Source organism: Peromyscus leucopus, chromosome 1 (assembly GCF_004664715.2).
Source record: "Peromyscus leucopus breed LL Stock chromosome 1, UCI_PerLeu_2.1, whole genome shotgun sequence".
NCBI classification, from domain to species: domain Eukaryota; kingdom Metazoa; phylum Chordata; class Mammalia; order Rodentia; family Cricetidae; genus Peromyscus; species Peromyscus leucopus.
This window is the reverse complement of record NC_051063.1, coordinates 121,973,329-121,992,227: the sequence shown is the minus strand read 5'-3', so window position 1 is coordinate 121,992,227 and position 18,899 is coordinate 121,973,329. Positions and strand designations below refer to the sequence as shown.

Sequence of the window (18,899 nt, the reverse complement as noted above, 5' to 3'; positions counted from 1 at the left end):
TCCCAGTCATGAAGACATTCTTCTGTGTTGCTTCGTGACGCCTTGATGTTTTACCTCCCCCCCCCCAACTTAGCTTTGTCTATTCTGTGAAATTCAATTAGTATTTCTTTCAGTGTGACTACCCCATTGACAAGGGGCACTGCATGGGGAACAGCCCTTCTCCCCTAACCCTAAATCCAGAGGCCACTCTGCAGGTGTCCTGAGGGATTTTGTTTCATGGGGACAGTTATTCCGATACCATTGTGATTTATCTACACTGTGTTCCAGTTAAGTCCTAATATCTGTGCTGAAGACTCTAGCTGTGTTTTTGAAGATGGTCCTTGATATTCCTGATTCCACATTTCCCTGTCAATTTTGAAGTCAGTTTGTATAAAACTCCTTAGAGGAGGTGGAGGTGGGGACTGAAGGGTGGATGTGACCTAAAATATATTGTATCCATGTGTGAAATTCTCAAAGAATAAATTTTAAGAATTAAATATAAATTAATAAACTCAGATGATTTTTTCCAAACAAACAAAGAAACAAACAGAATTCTTTGGATTTGTTAAGCAGTATAAATTAGCAGCTTCCAATGCTGGCCTTGCTAATCCATAAATATGGTGTCTCCACACTTTTGTCTGGTTACTTAAAATTTCTCTTGGTATTTGTGATTTCTAGCACCTGTGTCTCACCTATCTTGAATTACACTTATCTCCAGTGTTGGTTGTTTTGATGTTTCATAAATATCTCTTCCCCCTTCTTTCTATGCATCTGTGTCTAGTGGGTGAAAATCAAACAGACTTTTATATCTCATTATGTTCTCACTGTAGTCACGTATCCCTACTAGTCATTTGTGTGTTCTTTTGAAGTGTACCTGTATAGATTGTGACATCTGTACAATGACATATTTTCTTCCTGTCGTGTTGTGTTTTCTTCTTATCTTGCATTATTTGGGACATGTGACACAATGTTGAGCAGAAATGGGACAGCAGCCTTCCTTCAGATGTCTGTCATTTCAGGGCAGAGCTCTCTGTACACAGTTTATATGAAGCTTCTGTAGAATCTTCTGAGATCTTACCTGATGGAAGGGATTTGTTTCATAAAACTACACTGTAGTCAGAAGATTTCCTGTGTCCTGGCCTGCCAGCAGTCAGGACAAATCTCTCCTACTCGCGTCCCCCAAGTAAACACACAGAGGCTTATATTAACTATAACTGCATGGCCATGGCTCAAGCTTTTTGCTAGCTAGCTCCTATATCTTAAATTAGCCCATAACCATTAATCTACGTATCGCCACATGCTCCGTGGCTTTACCTGTGTCCCATTACATGTTGCTCCTTGGGCGGCTGGCTTGCTGGTGTCTCTTTCTCCTTCACTACACAAGTGTAGAACTTTTCAAAGCTTGCTGTGTCTTTTAAGACAATAATGGGATTTTTTTCCTTTTTTCCTTTTGATCTGGTTCAAATGTTAACCCATCCATGCTTTCTATTATAAGTACCCTTCAGGCATCATTATATTTTAGGTATTATTACTTTTATTATTCTTAAAACTATGTGTTCTTTTATATGTCACTGGACGTGGCTTTATATTACTTTAGATTTTGTGTTTGTTTCCAGGACAGACAGGTTTTCTTTTTAACTTTAATTTTATGTGTGTGAGTGTTTTGCCTGCATGGATGCCTCTCTATCAAATATGTGGTGCCTGTGGAGAAGAGGACATTGGATCCCCTAGAACTGGAATTATAATTCCCTTTGTGATCTGTCATGTGGATGCTGAGATTAGAACCCAGGTCTTCTAGAAGAGTAGCCAGTGCTCTTAACCTTTGAGCCATCTCTCTGGTTCTTCAGGACTGGTTGTTTGCTTCCTTGGGATGCTCTTTCCAAGTCTTGGTATTTCCAAGTCTGCAAGAGAGACTGTCTGTCCTGAGCCCCGAGATGTTTGGGGACCACCTTCTTCACACAGTGTTTGTCGCACACCAGCCTGATCTGTGACTGTTCACATTTCTATCATTGTAACTGTAACCACTGTGCTGGTGGAAGCCCGCACCTTATCCTTTTACTTCTGGAACATTTGCATACATAGTAGAACAGCTAGAGACATCATTACCTCACTTCCTTGTGCCTTTACTGTGCTGAAAGCACTTGTCATCTCCTCTCAGTGATTTTGAGGTATGAAGTCTTGGTGATCTTACGTATATTCACATTTGGGGGGCCTCCTCTTTTGAGCTTAGCTTTTATTTTCCCTCTTTTTCTCTTTGTGCTGCTTCCTAAATTCATGGGGGTTTCTGTTGTTCAACCAGGGAAGAAACTAAAGAAAAACGTAGGAAGAGAACTTGTTGTTTGAGTAAAATCACCTACAAAGGAACGTAGTCCTGTCTACAACTGCTGTTTGCCCCCAGCAGTGCCCTTCCCTTTAAATTAGCTACTAGAACATTCACATAGGACTCCACTGTATCTGTGTTCACTGCAGGTAAGTTTCCCGAGTTGTGCCCTTAGAAGAACTTCTAGAGGGGAATACCTGAGCTATTTAAAATGTTAGAATCAAAGTACATTATGGGCTTGTATGGAAATATCATAATGAATCCCATTGCTTTCTATAATTAATACAGACTAATGGAAAGTTAAATACCATTTGTGTAATATCAAAGCAAAATATGAATCACTGGAGTCAAGAGTCCCAATTATATATGATGTTATAAGCAAACCCAGCCCAAATTAAACCTCGGTTTCTGGGGTCATGGAAAAAGTGGAACTAATATATCAGGAAGGAAAAACACTAGATAAGTAAGCAAACAAGTCCACGCACTGTTTTGTGAATCCATTCACAGGTATAAAGTTATATGAAAAACAAAAATGACTCCAGGGTGATTAGTTAAGGATTGTCTGAACCCCTATTTGGGGTAAGTCTGAGTGAGAGGCTATCCCATCTAAAGCCCTCCTAGTCCTGTAGCTTGGTTTATGGTCACATGTGTGGGTGTTGCCCAAGATGGGCAAAGAAGGCAGGAAGAGCTGGGACTCACTGTGTGGAATGGGCCATGCCATCACCGTTCTCTCTGTCTAGACCAGGTACACCGTGGCCAAAGGCAGCGTGGTCCAGTTCTTCTTCTACCAGCCTATCAGCCATCAGTGGAGGCAGACTGACTTCTTCCCCTGCACCGTGACATGTGGAGGAGGTGAGGCACAGACTACACTCTGGGATACCCAGAGCTGTGAGTCGGGATGCACACATGCCCGGTTGAGATGACTGGGAGAGAAGGAAGTGCTTCATGTGTGCTAAATTCAAGGCCCTAATAGACAGTTGAAGAAGGTTTGAGGTCAAGTGCAATCCAAGTGCGCATACCCAAAATAAAAAGGGTTTCAATAGACATTGGTCTGCTTGTGTGGAAACATGATAACCTAGTGTGGATGGAGAGGCAGCCATAGTCAACACCAAAGTGACTCTTTCTGAGCTGAGTAAGGGATTCTGAACTGGTGCCAGCCTAGGATCCCCAAGTTGCTAGGGTTCCTGGAGCATGCTGGGAGTTTCCCTGTGAGTACCAGACAGTGACACTGGGCGCTTGCAGCCTGACCAGCTGTATGCCGAGGCTTCCTTGTCACATCCCTCACAACCTGAGAAAGTTAGTTTGGTGTTTGTTTTACACATGGCTGAGGTAAAACTCAGCAAGGGTCCCAATTCATCAGGTGGCATGGCCAGGGCTCTGATTATGTTGCTCTTTTGTGCCTCCTGAACTGTCTTCTATCCCTGTGTGAAGGATACATCTTGGGCAGGGTTTTCTTTGAAAAGTTAGAATACTTCTTAGCTCAGCCCAGCCACAAATCATTTCTTCCTTTGATGACTACAGAATAACACCCATTCAGAAAGTCAGGAAAAGAACAGGGGTTCTGGCCTTTCTCATCCTGAGATGAGGCATATTAAGGCAGACTCCTTGGGCAGTGCCAGGTTCCCATGAACATGCAGCTCAGGTCTTCCTGGACTTAAGCTTCCCCTGAAAGGAGATGCTGGTTCTTTTATGAGGAAGCACCAGGTAGCCCAGACCCCAGTGGGAGCCTGTATCTTAGGAAGAGTTATAGCCTAAGATAAGTCAAGGCCCTAGAATGAAAGAAGAAAGTGAATTTTCTGAGTAGCAGCCAGTTTGTTTAGACACAGTGTGATGGACACTCAGTTATGATCTTTATAGACATCTGTCTTAGGGTTTCTATTATTGTGATGAAATACCATGACTGAATGCAACTTGGGGAGGAAAGGGTTTATTCCACATCAGGGTCCACCATGGAAGTAGCCTGGGCAGGAACTCAAACAGGTCAGGGTCCTGGAGGCAGGAGCTTATGCAGAGGCTATGGAGGAGTGCTGGTTGCTGGCTTACTGCATTCTTACAGAATCAGGACCACCAGCCCAGGAGAGCACTACCCACAATGTGCTGGGCCCTCCCTTGTGGTGGTATTGTGTTCCCCAAAATGTTGTGTACTCTAATAAATTTATCTGGGGTCAGAGAACAGACAGCCACTAGATACAAAGGCTAGAAAATGGTGGCACTCACACCTTTAATCCTAGCATTCCAGAGATAGAAATCCCTCTGGATCTCTGTGAGTTCAAGGCCACATTGGAAATAGCCAAGCATGGTGACACACGCCTTTAATCCCAGAAAGCCAGCCTTTAATCCCAGGGAGTGGTGGTAGAAAGCAGAAAGATATATAAGGCGTGAGGACCAGAAACAAGAAGCATTTGGCCTGGTTAAGCATTTGGCCTGGTTAAGCTTCAGGCATTTGAGCAGTAATTCAGCTGAGACCCATTCCGGATGAGGACTCAGAGGCCTCCAGTCTGAGGAGACAAGACCAGCTGAGGATCCGGCGAGGTGAGATAGCTGTGGCTTGTTCTGTCTCTCTGATCTACCAGCATGGACCCCAATAACTCGCCTCGGGTTTGATTTTATTAATAAGAACTTTTAAGATTCCTGCTACACTCCCTCATCAATCACTAATTAAGAAAATACCCAGCCAGGCGGTGGTGGCGCACGCCTTTAATTCCAGCACTCGGGAGGCAGAGCCAGGCGGATCTCTGTGAGTTCGAGGCCAGCCTGGACTACCAAGTGAGTTCCAGGAAAGGCGCAAAGCTACACATAGAAACCCTGTCTCGAAAAACCAAAAAAATAAGAAAATACCCTACAGGCTTTCGTAAATCCTGGTCTCATGGAGGCATTTTTTTTTTTTTTTTCAACTGAGGCTCCCTCCACTCAGATGACTCTAGCTAGTGTCAAACTGACATAAAGCCAGCCAGGACAGCATCCTTCTAAAACTACACCATCAGCAGTACCAACATGTAAATTCTTGGACCCGCCCGCAGCTCCTGCAGCAGCACTCTGAGGATGGTTCTGTTGTATTTCACAGGCGCCCCAGGAGTTCATGGTGGACTCTGTGTTTTGACGATGACTCTGTACAAAGTCCCTTTGGCCGTCAGCTAGAGCCACCATGGCATCACCATTTTTGCCTTGTAGGTGTTATCACCACACTACTAGCAACTCAAGGAATTTTCTTTAAATGGGTGGTTTAACTTAAGCATATTTAGAAAAATAACTCAGTCATAACACCTGGCATAGGAAATGATTGTCTCTGGCCACACAGAAAACAACCACAAAGACAAATACAGGGAGAACAGAACTGTAGTAGAAAATTACTAACTTCCTGCCAGCTTGAACCTCCTCTGGGCTTATTGTGAATTTCTGGTTTTTGTCAGACATGAAACACAGTTCTTGCCTGCTTGTTTTTTTGTTTTGTTTTTTTGACAAAGGTCTCCTGTAGGTCAGGCTCACCTCACACTTGCTATGTAGCTAGGGACTTTGAATTCTGGTCCTTCTACACCTACCTACCAGCACTGGGTGATAGGCATGCTCCACGATGATCAATATTTGCAGGACTGGAGGTTGAACCCAGGGCTAAATCAGCACGCTACCAACGAAGCTACATCAGCGGAGACAAACAGTTTTAGAGGAGACAAAGGCTCCTTTAGATCTTCCAGTCAGTGACTCTGCACCAGGCTCCAAGGAAGCACAGAGTCCCTGAGCAAGGCTATGGAGGAGAAACACTGTTAGGAATGGAAACTCTGAGTTAGATAAACCTGGGCCTTAGTGAGCCAGTCCTGTTCTCTGACATTCCCATGCCACAGTCACAGCAAGGGGCAGCCAGCCAGCGTTGGGGCTGGTGATGCTGCTCAGTGGTAGAATATTGGCCTGGTGTGCTCAGTCTCTGCTCCCATCTTATCCACCACAAAAAGGGCAGCCTGGCCTAGTGCGCTAGCAGAATGGTGGAGATCCGGGATCAGACTCACTCATCTGTCTCTCTCTGAGCCTCCGCCTCCGTCTGTTGGTAGGGCTCTCTTCTCCCGAGGCGCTTTTGTATAGCACAGTGATGATACATGCTGAGGGATGTGATGTGGCACCTGGCACCTTCCTAGTCATCTGCTGTATCCAAAGCTAAAATGGTCACAGAGGCCCCTCCCTTCCCCCACAGTCTCCGGCACACTGGTTCTGACTGTGCATGACTCAAAGGGCACTGAGGAGAGCTCCTGAGAGAGTGGGACAGTGTAGTATGTTGAGTCCTACATCCTTGGGTAGGTAGGTCACAGGTCCAGGAAGACAACAGTACCTCTTAGGTCCCAAAATGATGGATCACAAAGAGATAGTGGGGGCTTTTTAATTCTTTCTCTGCAGAGAAACAGGCTTCCCTTTCTTACTTATTCCTGGCCTCTCACACATAGTTTTTCAGAGAGACACACACTTCTGTTTGGACTCATAAAGCCAAGGAGAAGCCCTTCACTCCAGGGGAGACATTTTACAATAGGTTTCGGTGTGGTTCCGTTGATCAGATTCTTGGGAGCGCTGTTTTCCATACTCTGATGCCCCTGGAGAGGCAGTCCATCCTTCTGGAAGCATGAGTGGACACAGGGGCACCTCCCAGTGAGATCAGCCCCAATGGGAGGGCAGCAGAAGAACATAGAGAGGCCACTAGGGCTGCCCGCCCTCTCCCACACACTGGCAGGATGTCAATGCATTTGTTCACAATATCGAAAGACAATCTGTCTTATTTCTTTACTCTTGGTAATCTCTAAACTGCAATAAAATTAAAGAGGAAAATGAATTCTCTCCCTCAAATTATAAACACCTGTATGTCCCCTATCAAGTCGCTTTAGAAGAATGTTTCCACTTAGGATGTAGACTTTTGTCTGATTCAGGAATTGTAATCTTATTCCGTATTTGTTTGGGGAAAATAAAAGTACACACACCAAACCCATACAGAACTCACTGCCAAATTTTAATTATATTAGCAATCAAACGTATGTGATTGTATGAATGGCATGCCAGAGATTTTTGGATAATGAAGAAAATTAGTTGGTCGGTCTCGGAGGCACCGATGGTCCTGGAAAGACTGCCTGCCCTCGTCTGTAATTATCCACGTGATACACTCGAGATTGTCTGGGGAGGCTCTGAGGTTGCCATGGCCATCTGATAGTGCGGTCTTTCTGGCAGACACTGGCACCGGAGTAACGTTTTATTGACGCCATTTGCATTTCCATTCTGTGGTTTCAACCTTGCCTTTTGTAATGTGTGCCAGTCGGCCTTTTCTGGTCCTCTGAGGTCAGCTAATATCCAAGCCATGTCTTGTAGAAAGCTGCCTGGCGGTTTACAAAGCCAGATTCCTCTAAGCAATAAGGACTTGAGATATATTTTTAGACCTTTAGACCAGTTGGCAGACATTGAGAAATCAGCTTCAGTGTTATTTTTTTTTAATTTTATAAAGCTCATTCTAGCTTTGAAAAATTGCCTAAAAAAAAAAAAAACGTTAACATGACATTTTTGTAATAACAGGAAAGCTGGAGTCAGAGCTCTTAGGAAAGGAAAGGGTCCTGTCTTGAGCTAATTTTTTTAGGTTTACTATGCTCAATGCCTTGGAATGTTTGCTTTCCTCAAAGAAAAAAAAAAAATGGTCCGCATTGGATTTACTAGAATCAGGAGTGCTGTATCCTCACTCTTCCCCTTTGAAGCCTGTGTGGTGGAGGAGGTAGGGAGATTGTTTGCTTGCGCCTGCCTCTGCTGACAATGCCAGTTCCCCAGGCAGCAAGATTATTGGCATTGAAGGTGCCCTGGCCACCTCAGGAGAGCAGATGAGTAAACAGCAGAGGCAAATAGTGGACTATTGTGAAAGACGTGCTCATATTCAGCTCTCAAAACACGCTGTACACTTTACAGTGTAGAGAAAAAAAAAGACAAGTGGAAAATAGGCCAAGATTCAAAACATTTAAAACATCATCAGTGCTGGGGGTCTGGGTCAAGGACACTGAGCTTCCTTGGCTTGTCCAAGGCCCTGGGTTTGATCTCACAGCACACAGATACATTTTCTAACTTTATCAAGTTTATATATTTAGTTATACTTACAATACACACACATTTAATACATGTATACATGTATATTATGAGTATGATTAAATACTATATATAAATATATTGTAAATAATAATATGTAATATATTGTATATATTATACACACACATATAGATATATAAACTGTCAATTGAATTTAAAGCATGCACCCAAACAATGTTATACAAGGCAATTTCCTACTTAAAGATATATAAGTGATAAATCAGAACAGGTATCTTATCTGGGGAGAAGAAGAAGATGGGAATGGACACTGCTGTAGGAGACTAAACAAGGTAACAGTCAGGAGTGAGGGGGCTACCACAGTGACCATGAACAGCCAGGCAGTAACCTGAAAACCATAAAGGGCCCCACTGTACCCGAGGGAAGTCTGGACAGTTCCTAGAAGGAGTCAACTGTAACGTGCACCAGTAGACCACAGTCGGTTCACGCATGTGTGTTTGGCAGCAGGTTTTAGCTGTTCCAGAGGAATCTGAGCCTCTTGGACAGAAAGCGCCCACATCCTGGGCTTCAGATGCAGAGCCTCTGGCTTATTTACCATGAAGAGCCTGGGCCCCATGTGTGGTCATTCTCGCCTGTGCTTCTGTTTGTCACAGAGCTGAATACCATCGAGGCCACTGAGCTGGGTTTCCTAGAGAGGAAGAGCAGCATGTGGCCTGCACCCTTGCCAGGCAGACGCACAGCTGATACAGCTTTCATCCCTTCCTCTCGTACACCTTTAGGTTATCAGCTCAACTCTGCGGAGTGCATGGACATCCGTTTGAAAAGGGTGGTGCCTGACCACTATTGCCACTACTACCCGGAAAATGTGAAGCCCAAACCAAAGCTGAAGGAGTGCAGCATGGATCCCTGCCCATCGAGGTTAGCACAATCGCCCACGCTTTTCAAAGAAACAATTCAACTCCAACTGGGACACAGTGGTTCCTTCACACTTCCTGTTCATGACTTTTGATTGTGTCCCAGTGACAGATCGCATTTATAACCACAGGTCATGGGAACTAAGACACATTTGCTGATCTGTTTCCTCGGCCTAGCTCTCTCTTGTCATGGGATTATATATCCCTAAGATCTTTATAATGAAGCCTTTTGGGCAATTCTTGCAAATACATACATCAAAGATCCATATGTATATGGCTCTGCCAGGATTCCATGTGTAGTCCATCTGTCAATCACAAATATTTCCCACTCACTATTTTAGGCTTTAAACTGGGTCACCCATTACATCTTGGCTTTTTAAGTGTTCACATTTAACTCCATATAAATAATGCATTGTGCAAGGAAGCAAGCAGTTTTCATGCCAAAGCAGAGAGGCTATGCACAAATTATCCTACTGCATAATTTAGTACCTGCTGACTTGGATTGTCTGGGCAAGTTTCCTGGCTTTCCTACAGTATCTTAAAATATCAGCCCAATATCAATCCCCTGGATCCTCCAGCTTCCGTCCAGCTAGCCAAGGCCACAGTGTGCAAGTGGGAAAAGCAGCCTTGCCCGTGGCTCGCATTTCCTGTGCTATAATGCCCATTTTCTGTAATCCTGCTTGGACATCACTATTAACAGAGACCTCTCAAAGGACAGAGTCTGGAAGCAGAGTGGTTCTCTGAAGATTTGGCCAACACAACAGTGTGTTCGTAGCATTAACACATTACATTAGTATAGTGATGTTTAAAATGAAATAACAGACTTATCTAGATGAAGAGGTTTTTTTTCCTTTGATTAATATGCCATTAGTTCTTTTTATATTCAACTGGAGATGGCCTGCATGAGTGTTTCTCTTAAAACCTGAAGAGATGCTCTGTGAATTTTGGCTGAGTGGCCAATGAGCCACATGGCATTTTTGGTTTTCAATTTAAAAGATTTCTGTCTTCTGGGATATCAAATACAGGCTAGTCAATTAACAAATGTTAATGTTCATTGAATTGGAAACGATATTTTCTCAATGAACCTGTATTAGTGAACAACCACATGTGGTGAATTTAGAAAGTTCTTTCCACTCTGGTTTCCTTTGCAGTGATGGATTTAAAGAGATCATGCCCTATGACCATTTTCAACCTCTCCCTCGGTGAGTTAAGCATTCCCTTCCTTTTATAATGGATTCTAAGTGTTTTGAAGGAATACTTATTATCCCTATTAAAAGACAACAGGCTTAATGATAAGAAAGATGTATCTAAGAATTAGATGAAATGAACTGCCTTTGAAAAGTTGCATGTAGAGTGTTATTGCCCATTGCCAGGGACATCAAGCCTATCTTGAACAACAGATTAAAAGAAAATTAGAGCAGTGGTTCTCAACCTTCAGTACTTTAATATAGTCCTCATGTATTATTTTCATTGCTACTTCACAACTGTAGTTTTGCTGTTATGTATCATCATGTAAATATCTGATGTGCAGGATATCTGATCTCTGACCCCTGTGAAAGGGTCGTTTGACCACCTACAGGTTGAGAATCACTGAACATTGCTCAGACACTTGAATCCTCTTGGATAGCTGGGTGACTAGTATCCCTTCCCTCTACTCCTTGCTTGTTTCCTTCCTTCCTTTCTTGCTATTTTGTTGAAACAGGGTCTCATGTGGTCCAGGGTGGCCTCAGATTCTCTATGTAGTTGAAGTTGCCTCAAATTCTTGATCTTCCTGCCTTTACCTCCCAAGTGTTAGAATTATAGACATGTGACACCATGACCAAATAGTGTGATTCTTTTGATTTTGGACATTCTATGATTCTCAGTAATATGGTTCATTAGTACTTTATAATTGAGAAACAATTTAAAGACCCTTTCACACTCTATATTCTAATTAATTCAATCTTCATAATGGCTCTTTGAAGGCTAACTGAGGGTGGGTATATTTTTCCCATCCTATAGAAAACTCATGTTCAGAGAAGGTGAGTTCCTTGTAACTGTAGTTAAGATTAAAGTCCTGGGAGACTTAAGTCTTGTATTCTTTCAATAGAGCCATGACATGATACTATGGCGTCACTCTTTTGGAAAGCCCTTGCATACTTGAAACAAACAAGCATACATCAAATAAATAATGTAATTTTCTTTGTTTGCTTTTGAGCTGGGAACATAATCCTTGGACTGCATGTTCGGTGTCCTGTGGAGGAGGGATTCAGAGACGGAGTTTTGTGTGTGTAGAGGAATCTATGCATGCAGAGATATTACAAGTAGAAGAATGGAAGTGCATGTATGCACCCAAGCCCAAGGTGATGCAAACTTGCAACCTGTTTGATTGCCCCAAGTGGGTTGCCATGGAGTGGTCTCAGGTGAGATTTGACAACATGACACTTTTATTTAAATGTGAGGTTTTAATGACTATTTGCCTGAAACTTTACTGGATATCATGATTTAGAAAAGTTGTATATAAGGGGCTGAGGAAATGGTTCAGTGGATAAAATACTTGCCATGTGTCTTAATTAGGGGTTTATTGTTGTGAAGAGACATCATGACCACGGCAACTCTTATATAGGAAAATATTTAATTGGGGCTGGCTTACAGGTCAGAGGTTTAGTCCATTATCATCATGGTGGGAAGCATGGAGGCATGCAGGCAGACATGGCGCTGGAGAGGTAGCTGAGAGTTCTACATCTGGATCTGTAGGCAGTAGAAAGTGGCAGTGACACTGGGTGTGGTTTAAGCATCTGAAATCTCAAAGCCCGCCCCTGGTGACCACTTCCCTCAACAAGGCCACACCTCCTAATAGTGCCACTCCCTATGGGTCTATAGGGACCATTTTCTTTCAAACCACTACATTCCACTCCCTGGCCCCCATAGGCTTGTAGGCATATCATAATGCAAAGATGTATTAAGTCCAACTTCAGAAGTCCCCATACTCTATCACAGTCTCAACATTTAAAAGTCCAAAGTTCAAAGTCTCTTCTGAGACTCATGAAATCACTCAACTGTAATTTCCTATAAAATCAAAATAAATAGCAGATCACGTACTTCCAACATATAATGGCACAGGATATGTATTACTGTTCCAAAAGGGAGGAAAGGGTACATAGTGAGGAAATACTGGACCAAAGCAAGACCAAAAACCAGCTGGGCAAACTCCAAACTCTGCGTCTCCATGTCTGATGTCAAAACTCTCTTCAGATCTCCAACTCCTTTAGGCTTTGTTGACTGCAGCACACTTCTTTCTCTTGGGCTGGTTCCAGTCCCTGTTAGCAGCTCTCCTTGGCAAGTATCCCACTGCTCTGGCACCTCTAACATTTTGGGGTCTCCAAGACAACCCAAGCTTCGCTTTCACAGCTTCACACAATGGCCTCTTTAGGCCTCCATTCAGGGACACCCCTGACACATGCCTGGCCTGGGCGACTTTCCTTAATCACAGAGGGAGATTCCAGAATCCCTTTCTTTTATCCTTTGACTCTAAAACCAGAACCAAGGGGCTGGCTGCCAAGTCCTGCTGCTTACTGGGTCTGGAATATGCCCCCCCCTCATACAATTACATCTTCACCAGCTTTCTGTTGTTGATGGTTTTCATCACTGCCTAAACGTGGCTGTCTTGGAACTCTTTCTGTAGACCAAACTGACCTCAAACTCAAGAGACCCCCCAGCCTCTGCCTTCCTAGTGCTGGGATTAAAAGTGTACAGCACCACACCCTTCTACAAGCTTTTCTTTAATTCCTTTTCACAAATTGGAAGCTTAGTTGATTGGGATCTTGCCCAAGTCATCACTTCTTTTATTGCATTTAACATCAGGCTTTTATTTAATCTGTTTATCTCCCTGAACACAGGGTATAGCTCCGTTCTACTCCTGGTGCTTCTTTTCTCTTTGAATTGCACATTTTGTATTTTTCCTTTCTCGGCTTGCTCCTTTTCATTACAGATCTTCATAAGAGTGAACACTAGTAACCACACAACAGAGTCAATACTAGGCTGTTTTGAGATTTCCTCTGCCAATGTAACTAATGCAAAACTATTCAATTTAGCCTCAGGTGGACTTTTTCACACAAGGGTAAAAAAATATTCACCAAAATTGCAAAAGAACAACCTTCAGGCCACAAATTAGTGTTCTTCTCCTCTGAAACCTCTTGATCCAGGTCCCCACAGTTCAAATCAGCTTTAGCACCACTGTCCTTCATGCTCCTAATAGTACGGCCCATTAGGCACCACTTAAAGCATTGCACTGCTTTTCTAATCCCAAGTCCCAAAGTCCACATTCCTCCCAACAAAAGCATACTTAGGCCTCTAATAGCAATGCCCAAATCCCTGGTACTAACTTCTGTCTTAGTGTTTCTGTTGCTGTGAAGAAACATCATGACCACAGCAACTCTTACAAAGGAAAACATTTAATTGGGGCTGGCTTTAATCCATTATCACCATGGTGGAAAGCATGGAGGCATGCAGGCAGACATGGTGCTAGAGAGGTAGCTGAAGAGTTTTACATTTGGATTTGCAGGCAGCAGAAAGTGACAGTGACACTGGCCATAGCTTGAGCATCTGAGACTTCAAAACCTGCCCCCAGTGACCACTTCCTCCAACTAGGTCACATCTCCTAATAGTGCCCCTCCCTTTGAACCTATGGGGGCCATTTTCTTTCAAACCACTACACCATGCAATCATGAGGGGCAGAATTCAGATTCCCTGAAACTCATTTTAAAAAGTCAGGCAGTCCTGTTGACTACCTACAACCTCAGCACCTGGGGAAGTGAGAGAGGGGGTCCTGAGGCAAGATAGATAGCTAGATTAGCCAGAATCAGTGAGCTCTGGGTTCAGTGAGAGAATCTACCTCAGTAAATGAAATAGAATATGACCAAGGACAATATTCCACGTCAACTTCCTGCCTCTAAATACACATGCACAAATGTGAACCATCACACATGCAAATGTGCATGCACACATATATATCACACACATAAAATAAACAAGCAAATATGCAAATAAATAATGTATGTGAACACAACCCCTATATCCAAAGAGCGCTAGAAGATAGGGCAATTGGAAAGTGGTCACGGGCATTAATTCAGGTAAGGATTATTACTATTATGGACTGTAGGACATGTGGAAGGTGCAAATGCCAAAGTTATCAGGGAGGGAGTCACTGCTGCCATTGTAAAGCTCAAGCTTCTTTGAAGATAGTAGATTCTGAGCAAGCAAGCGCTTAGAGAGAACACAGCTGGGCTGATGGCCAAGAAGATACTGTCAAAAACTGCAAGTGTGAAATAGAGCACCTGGAAGTTGGAAAAGAGCACAGTTGCGCTGGAGAACACTGTTTTGTTGTCATCCACCACCTGTGGCTCTTGAAGTCTTTTGGCCCCTTCTTCCACATGATCCCCGAGCCTTGTGGGGACGAGGTGTGCTATAGACGTCTCTTTTAGGGCGGAACATTCCATAGCCACTTTTTCTCTGTGCCTTGACCAGTTATGGATATCTGTGTTAATCATCATATATTATAAAAAGAAGCTCCCCTGATGATTATAGAGAGATCCACGGATCTACAGGTATAATAAGGCATTAAGCACAAGAGGGTTAGCTGGGTGGTGGCGGCACATGCCTTTAATCCTAGCACTCAGAAAGCAGAGGTAAGTGGATCTGGATCTCTGAGTTAGAGGCTAGCCTGGTCTACAGAGTGAGCTCCAGGATAGCCAGGCCTGCACAGAGAAACCTTGTCTCAAAAACAAATCATCCAACCAACCAACCAAACAAACAAAAAGATACAATGGGGCCGGTGTACATATAAACTCCCAGCAGCATGGCAGCATGGACGAAGATCTTTGTAAGCTTAAACCAGACAAAATCCTGTCATGGAGTAGGGAGGTGGTCATGGAGAGTTAGTTTTCTTTAAAGTTGTGGCTATAGTTGTCGAACATGCTCCAGAGTACGGTCACACACCCAAGAATATGGGCAGCGCTAATTGCACTTGATGGGTGTTTTAAAAATAATGAAGACACAGAGTTGGGTGGGTATAGAATGGGGAGGGTGGATCTGGCAGGAGTTGGTGGGAGAGAGCGACTATGCTCAAGCTAAAATGTATGAGATTCTCTAAGTACTGACAAAAATAAGTATTTTTTAAAAAGACAAGATGGACAGGTCCTGGCTCCACTGCCTGGGGGCCTCCCAAACAGTCCAAGCTAATTAACTGTCCCACTTATCCAGAGGGCCTGCTCCAGTTCCATTGGAGGTCCTCAGCCATTAGTTCACAGTTCATGCATTTCCACTAGTTTGGCTGTTTGTCCCTGTGCTTTTTCCAATCATGGCCTCAATATCTCTCGCTCATACAGTCCCTCCTCTCTCTTGCCCTTTGGGTTCTCAGAGCTCCACTTGGGGCTAGACTGTGGATCTTTGCATCCACTTCCATCAGACACTGGATAACTGGGGCCTATGCTGGGACCCTTTGCTCAACCTTGGTGTAGGGAGGAGGGGACTGGACCTGCCTCGGCTGAGTCTACCAGGCTGGGCTGACTCCCCAGGGGTGACCTTGCCTTGGAGGAGGTGGGAATGGGGGGTGGATGGGGGAATTTGTGGCTGATATGTGAAATTAAGTTAATTTTATATATATATATATATATATATATATATATATATATATATATATAGGTTCGGATGTCTGTAGATTAAGGAGAGAGCATGTTTCTAGGAACCGGAAGGTGAAGGGGGAAACCCTGACATGACATTAGAAATGTGTCCTGATCTAGCACTTAAGAAACTGGGCACCTTTTTGAGAGAAATTGTGTTTGAAATCATTGAAGAAGACAGCCAACCATCAGGAAAGGCCTTGAGAGGCAAGTGGCCTTGAAGAAAACAGGAAGAAGAAGAGAAGAGGGAAAATATCCCAGAGGTTTGACAAGACCTCATGTCAGATCAACTGTCTAGAGAGAGGGGATAATTGGCTTCTAGAACAAATAAAATGCTGTTAGATTAGTGTAGATAGAAGTTTCTGTCTTGCCTGGTCCTGTAGCCATTCAGTCCCAAATAAACACACAGAGGCTTATATTAATTATAAACTGTTTGGCCTATTGCTCAGGCTTGTAACTAACTAGCTCTTAGGCTTAAATTAACCCATAATTCTTGTCTATGTTTAGCCATGTGGCTGAGTACCTTTTCTCAGTCCAGCATTCTCATCTTAATTCCTCTGCATCTGGCTGGTGACTCTGTCTCTGCCTTTCCTTTTCCCAGAATTCCCCTCGTCTGGTTGCCCCACCTATACTTCCTGCCTAGCTACTGGCCAATCAGCATTTTATTAAGCCAATAGAGTGACAAATCTCTATAGTGTACAAGAGCATTATCCCACAGCAGCTTAGTCAAAGGTACGCAATGCAATATGTTTAATCTTAGTCTCTTAATTTTCTAGAGACGAGGGTGTAATAGATTTAAGTTTCCATAGCTCTTTTGCGTGGAACTATATTATGCTCACATTAGTCAGGCATTCATCTGTGTGGTGTGTCAATTGGCATGCCGGAAAGACAGAATGCTAGCCTCCAACTCCCAAAGGCTTAGAATTTAGTTGCACCAAACATGCATGCAGACAATTTTCATACAGTGGACCTCTGTAGTTGGTCATGCATGGTGTGGCTTCTGCATGTGGTACTTTGGGGCCACAAGGTGAAGAGATTCACCCCACTTGAAGGGTCCAGGAGTGCTCCAGGCAGGAGGTTGCACTTGCAGTGGGATTGGAAGACATGTGTGTGGGCTGGGTGGAAAGCCACGTGGTCAGCGCTGGGGATCCATGCTGAGTGTCAGCCTGGAGAACTTCATCTGTGCTTTTAGGACAGGGGTATCAACTCTGCTTGCATCCACATTCCCCCTAAAGGAAGTTTGGAAAATGACTTACTCTTTCCCCTGTATTTAGGTTGACATATGCATTTTTATGGTAAGCTTAATAGCAAAGAGTATCATTTCCTATGTGTGGTGAATGATGACATCTTAAAATAAAACTGTTATGGCATTTTAAAAACTATGTCCAGGGGACTCTAAATGTCATGGTCATTTCTGTCCCTTCTGTCTTCTGTAAACAGCAGGAATGAGCTCCTTGACTATTTGATTTATGGAATTCTCCTCTTGCATTCACTTTCAAGCTACTCTCCTACAAAACTCTATCCTAAAATAATGTATTTTTCTGTTTTAAGGCCTCTTATCGATCACACTGTTCTACCATTCTCCAAGAAAATGCACCTAGTAAATAAAGTCATTTCTGTTTCCTTTGGCCAGAGGGTTCTAAATGTCAGTGTTTTCTTGAATTCAGTTGTAATTAAATTCCATTCCAGCGTCCAATCAAAACAATATAAATCTATTTTAAATTATGGTAAAAATATTATACATAAAAAGTAAGTTTTCATTTAAAATTAGCCTTTCTGGTAAGTGAAATGGGACTCAAAAAGTTGTACATGTATTCACTGCTAGGATGAGATGTGGAGTCAGCAATCATGTGTTATTGGTTTATAGCACAGATAAAAAGAGTTTTTCAGTATCAGATACATACATATATATTTCAAATTGATAAATTCAAGAGTGAGTGAATTAGTTTTCTAGAAACGTAGTGAATCATTCCTAGAAATGTAGTCACACACTTCACTACAGAACTTGTTGGGTGCTTTCATGAATGGCAGGATGAACTAGGGATGTAGCTCAGTGGTAGACCACTTGCCTGGTATGCGTGGGGTCCTGTGTTTGATCCTTAATACAGAAGAAAAAAAAAGGTGACATAATGTGGTAAGGGCTGCCCTAAATACCCAGCCTTCGTGGTGAAGTGCACACAGAGAAAGTCCTTCAGAGAGATGCGTGGGGAAAAGCACCAGGGAAACTCAGAAGAGAACACCTGTGCCCTGGAACAGTGGCGTGGGTGAGGGTGGGGGGTGTGGTGGGGAGGGGTAAGGGGGGGTGAGGTGGGAGAGGTGGGGGGGTGGGGGGTGGGGGGGTGGGGGGTGAGGGTGGGTGTTGCCAGCAGGGAGTGCTAGGAAGGAATTCTTGGTCTCTCAAGAACTGTGGGAACTTGAACGGGGTCTCAGGTAGTGGCTCTGATGAGCCCATCTGTTGAGTGGGAGAGGAACACCTCTTCTACAAGGAGGCAGGAGAGGCAGTGAGATGGATTATGTGTTCAAGACAGTGCCCATCTCTCAGCAGGTGTTCGGGAACTCTCCAGGATCTTCCCATGGGTCCGTTCAAGGTCCAAGGGACTCCAAGTGTGTACAGATTGGAGGTGACCACTTAAGCAGGGGAAGCAGTAATAGAGAGTATCAGAGTGAATGGGTTTTCATTTAGAGGAAGAAAAGAAATGACAACTTTTAAAAAACTGAGGGAAACTCAGGGAAGAACTTTGGACTTGAATAACAACGTCTCAGGATTGTGGCCTCCTCCTCTGTGTGTGTGGGGGGGGGGAGGCGGTACTTGCAAGACCCCAGTGGGTGGCTGAATTGGACAACACCAAACCCTGTGTGTTTGGAAAAGAATTTCACTGTATTTTATTCTGTGCACACCTACCCATCATCATAAAGCCTCATTTAAAAGTTAAACAGTAAGAGTTTAACAATAATAACCATAATAAAATGGAACAA

At 43.5% G+C, this 18,899-nt stretch overlaps 1 protein-coding gene across 3 annotated transcripts in view; it reads left to right on the top strand.

Annotated features, from left to right (window-relative positions):
• Adamtsl3 (ADAMTS like 3) overlaps positions 1 to 18,899 on the top strand; it is a 294,249-nt gene that overhangs the window by 178,716 nt on the left and 96,634 nt on the right. For all 3 annotated transcript variants that reach the window (XR_005089681.1, XM_028873809.2, XM_028873810.2), the window contains exons 10-13: positions 3,040 to 3,151; positions 9,130 to 9,268; positions 10,416 to 10,466; positions 11,462 to 11,666. Coding sequence is in view for 2 of the 3 variants with exons in the window: in XM_028873809.2 (XP_028729642.1) it covers positions 3,040 to 3,151; positions 9,130 to 9,268; positions 10,416 to 10,466; positions 11,462 to 11,666 (507 nt within the window). In the remaining variant the exon portion in view is untranslated. The remainder of the gene's footprint in view (positions 1 to 3,039; positions 3,152 to 9,129; positions 9,269 to 10,415; positions 10,467 to 11,461; positions 11,667 to 18,899) is intronic.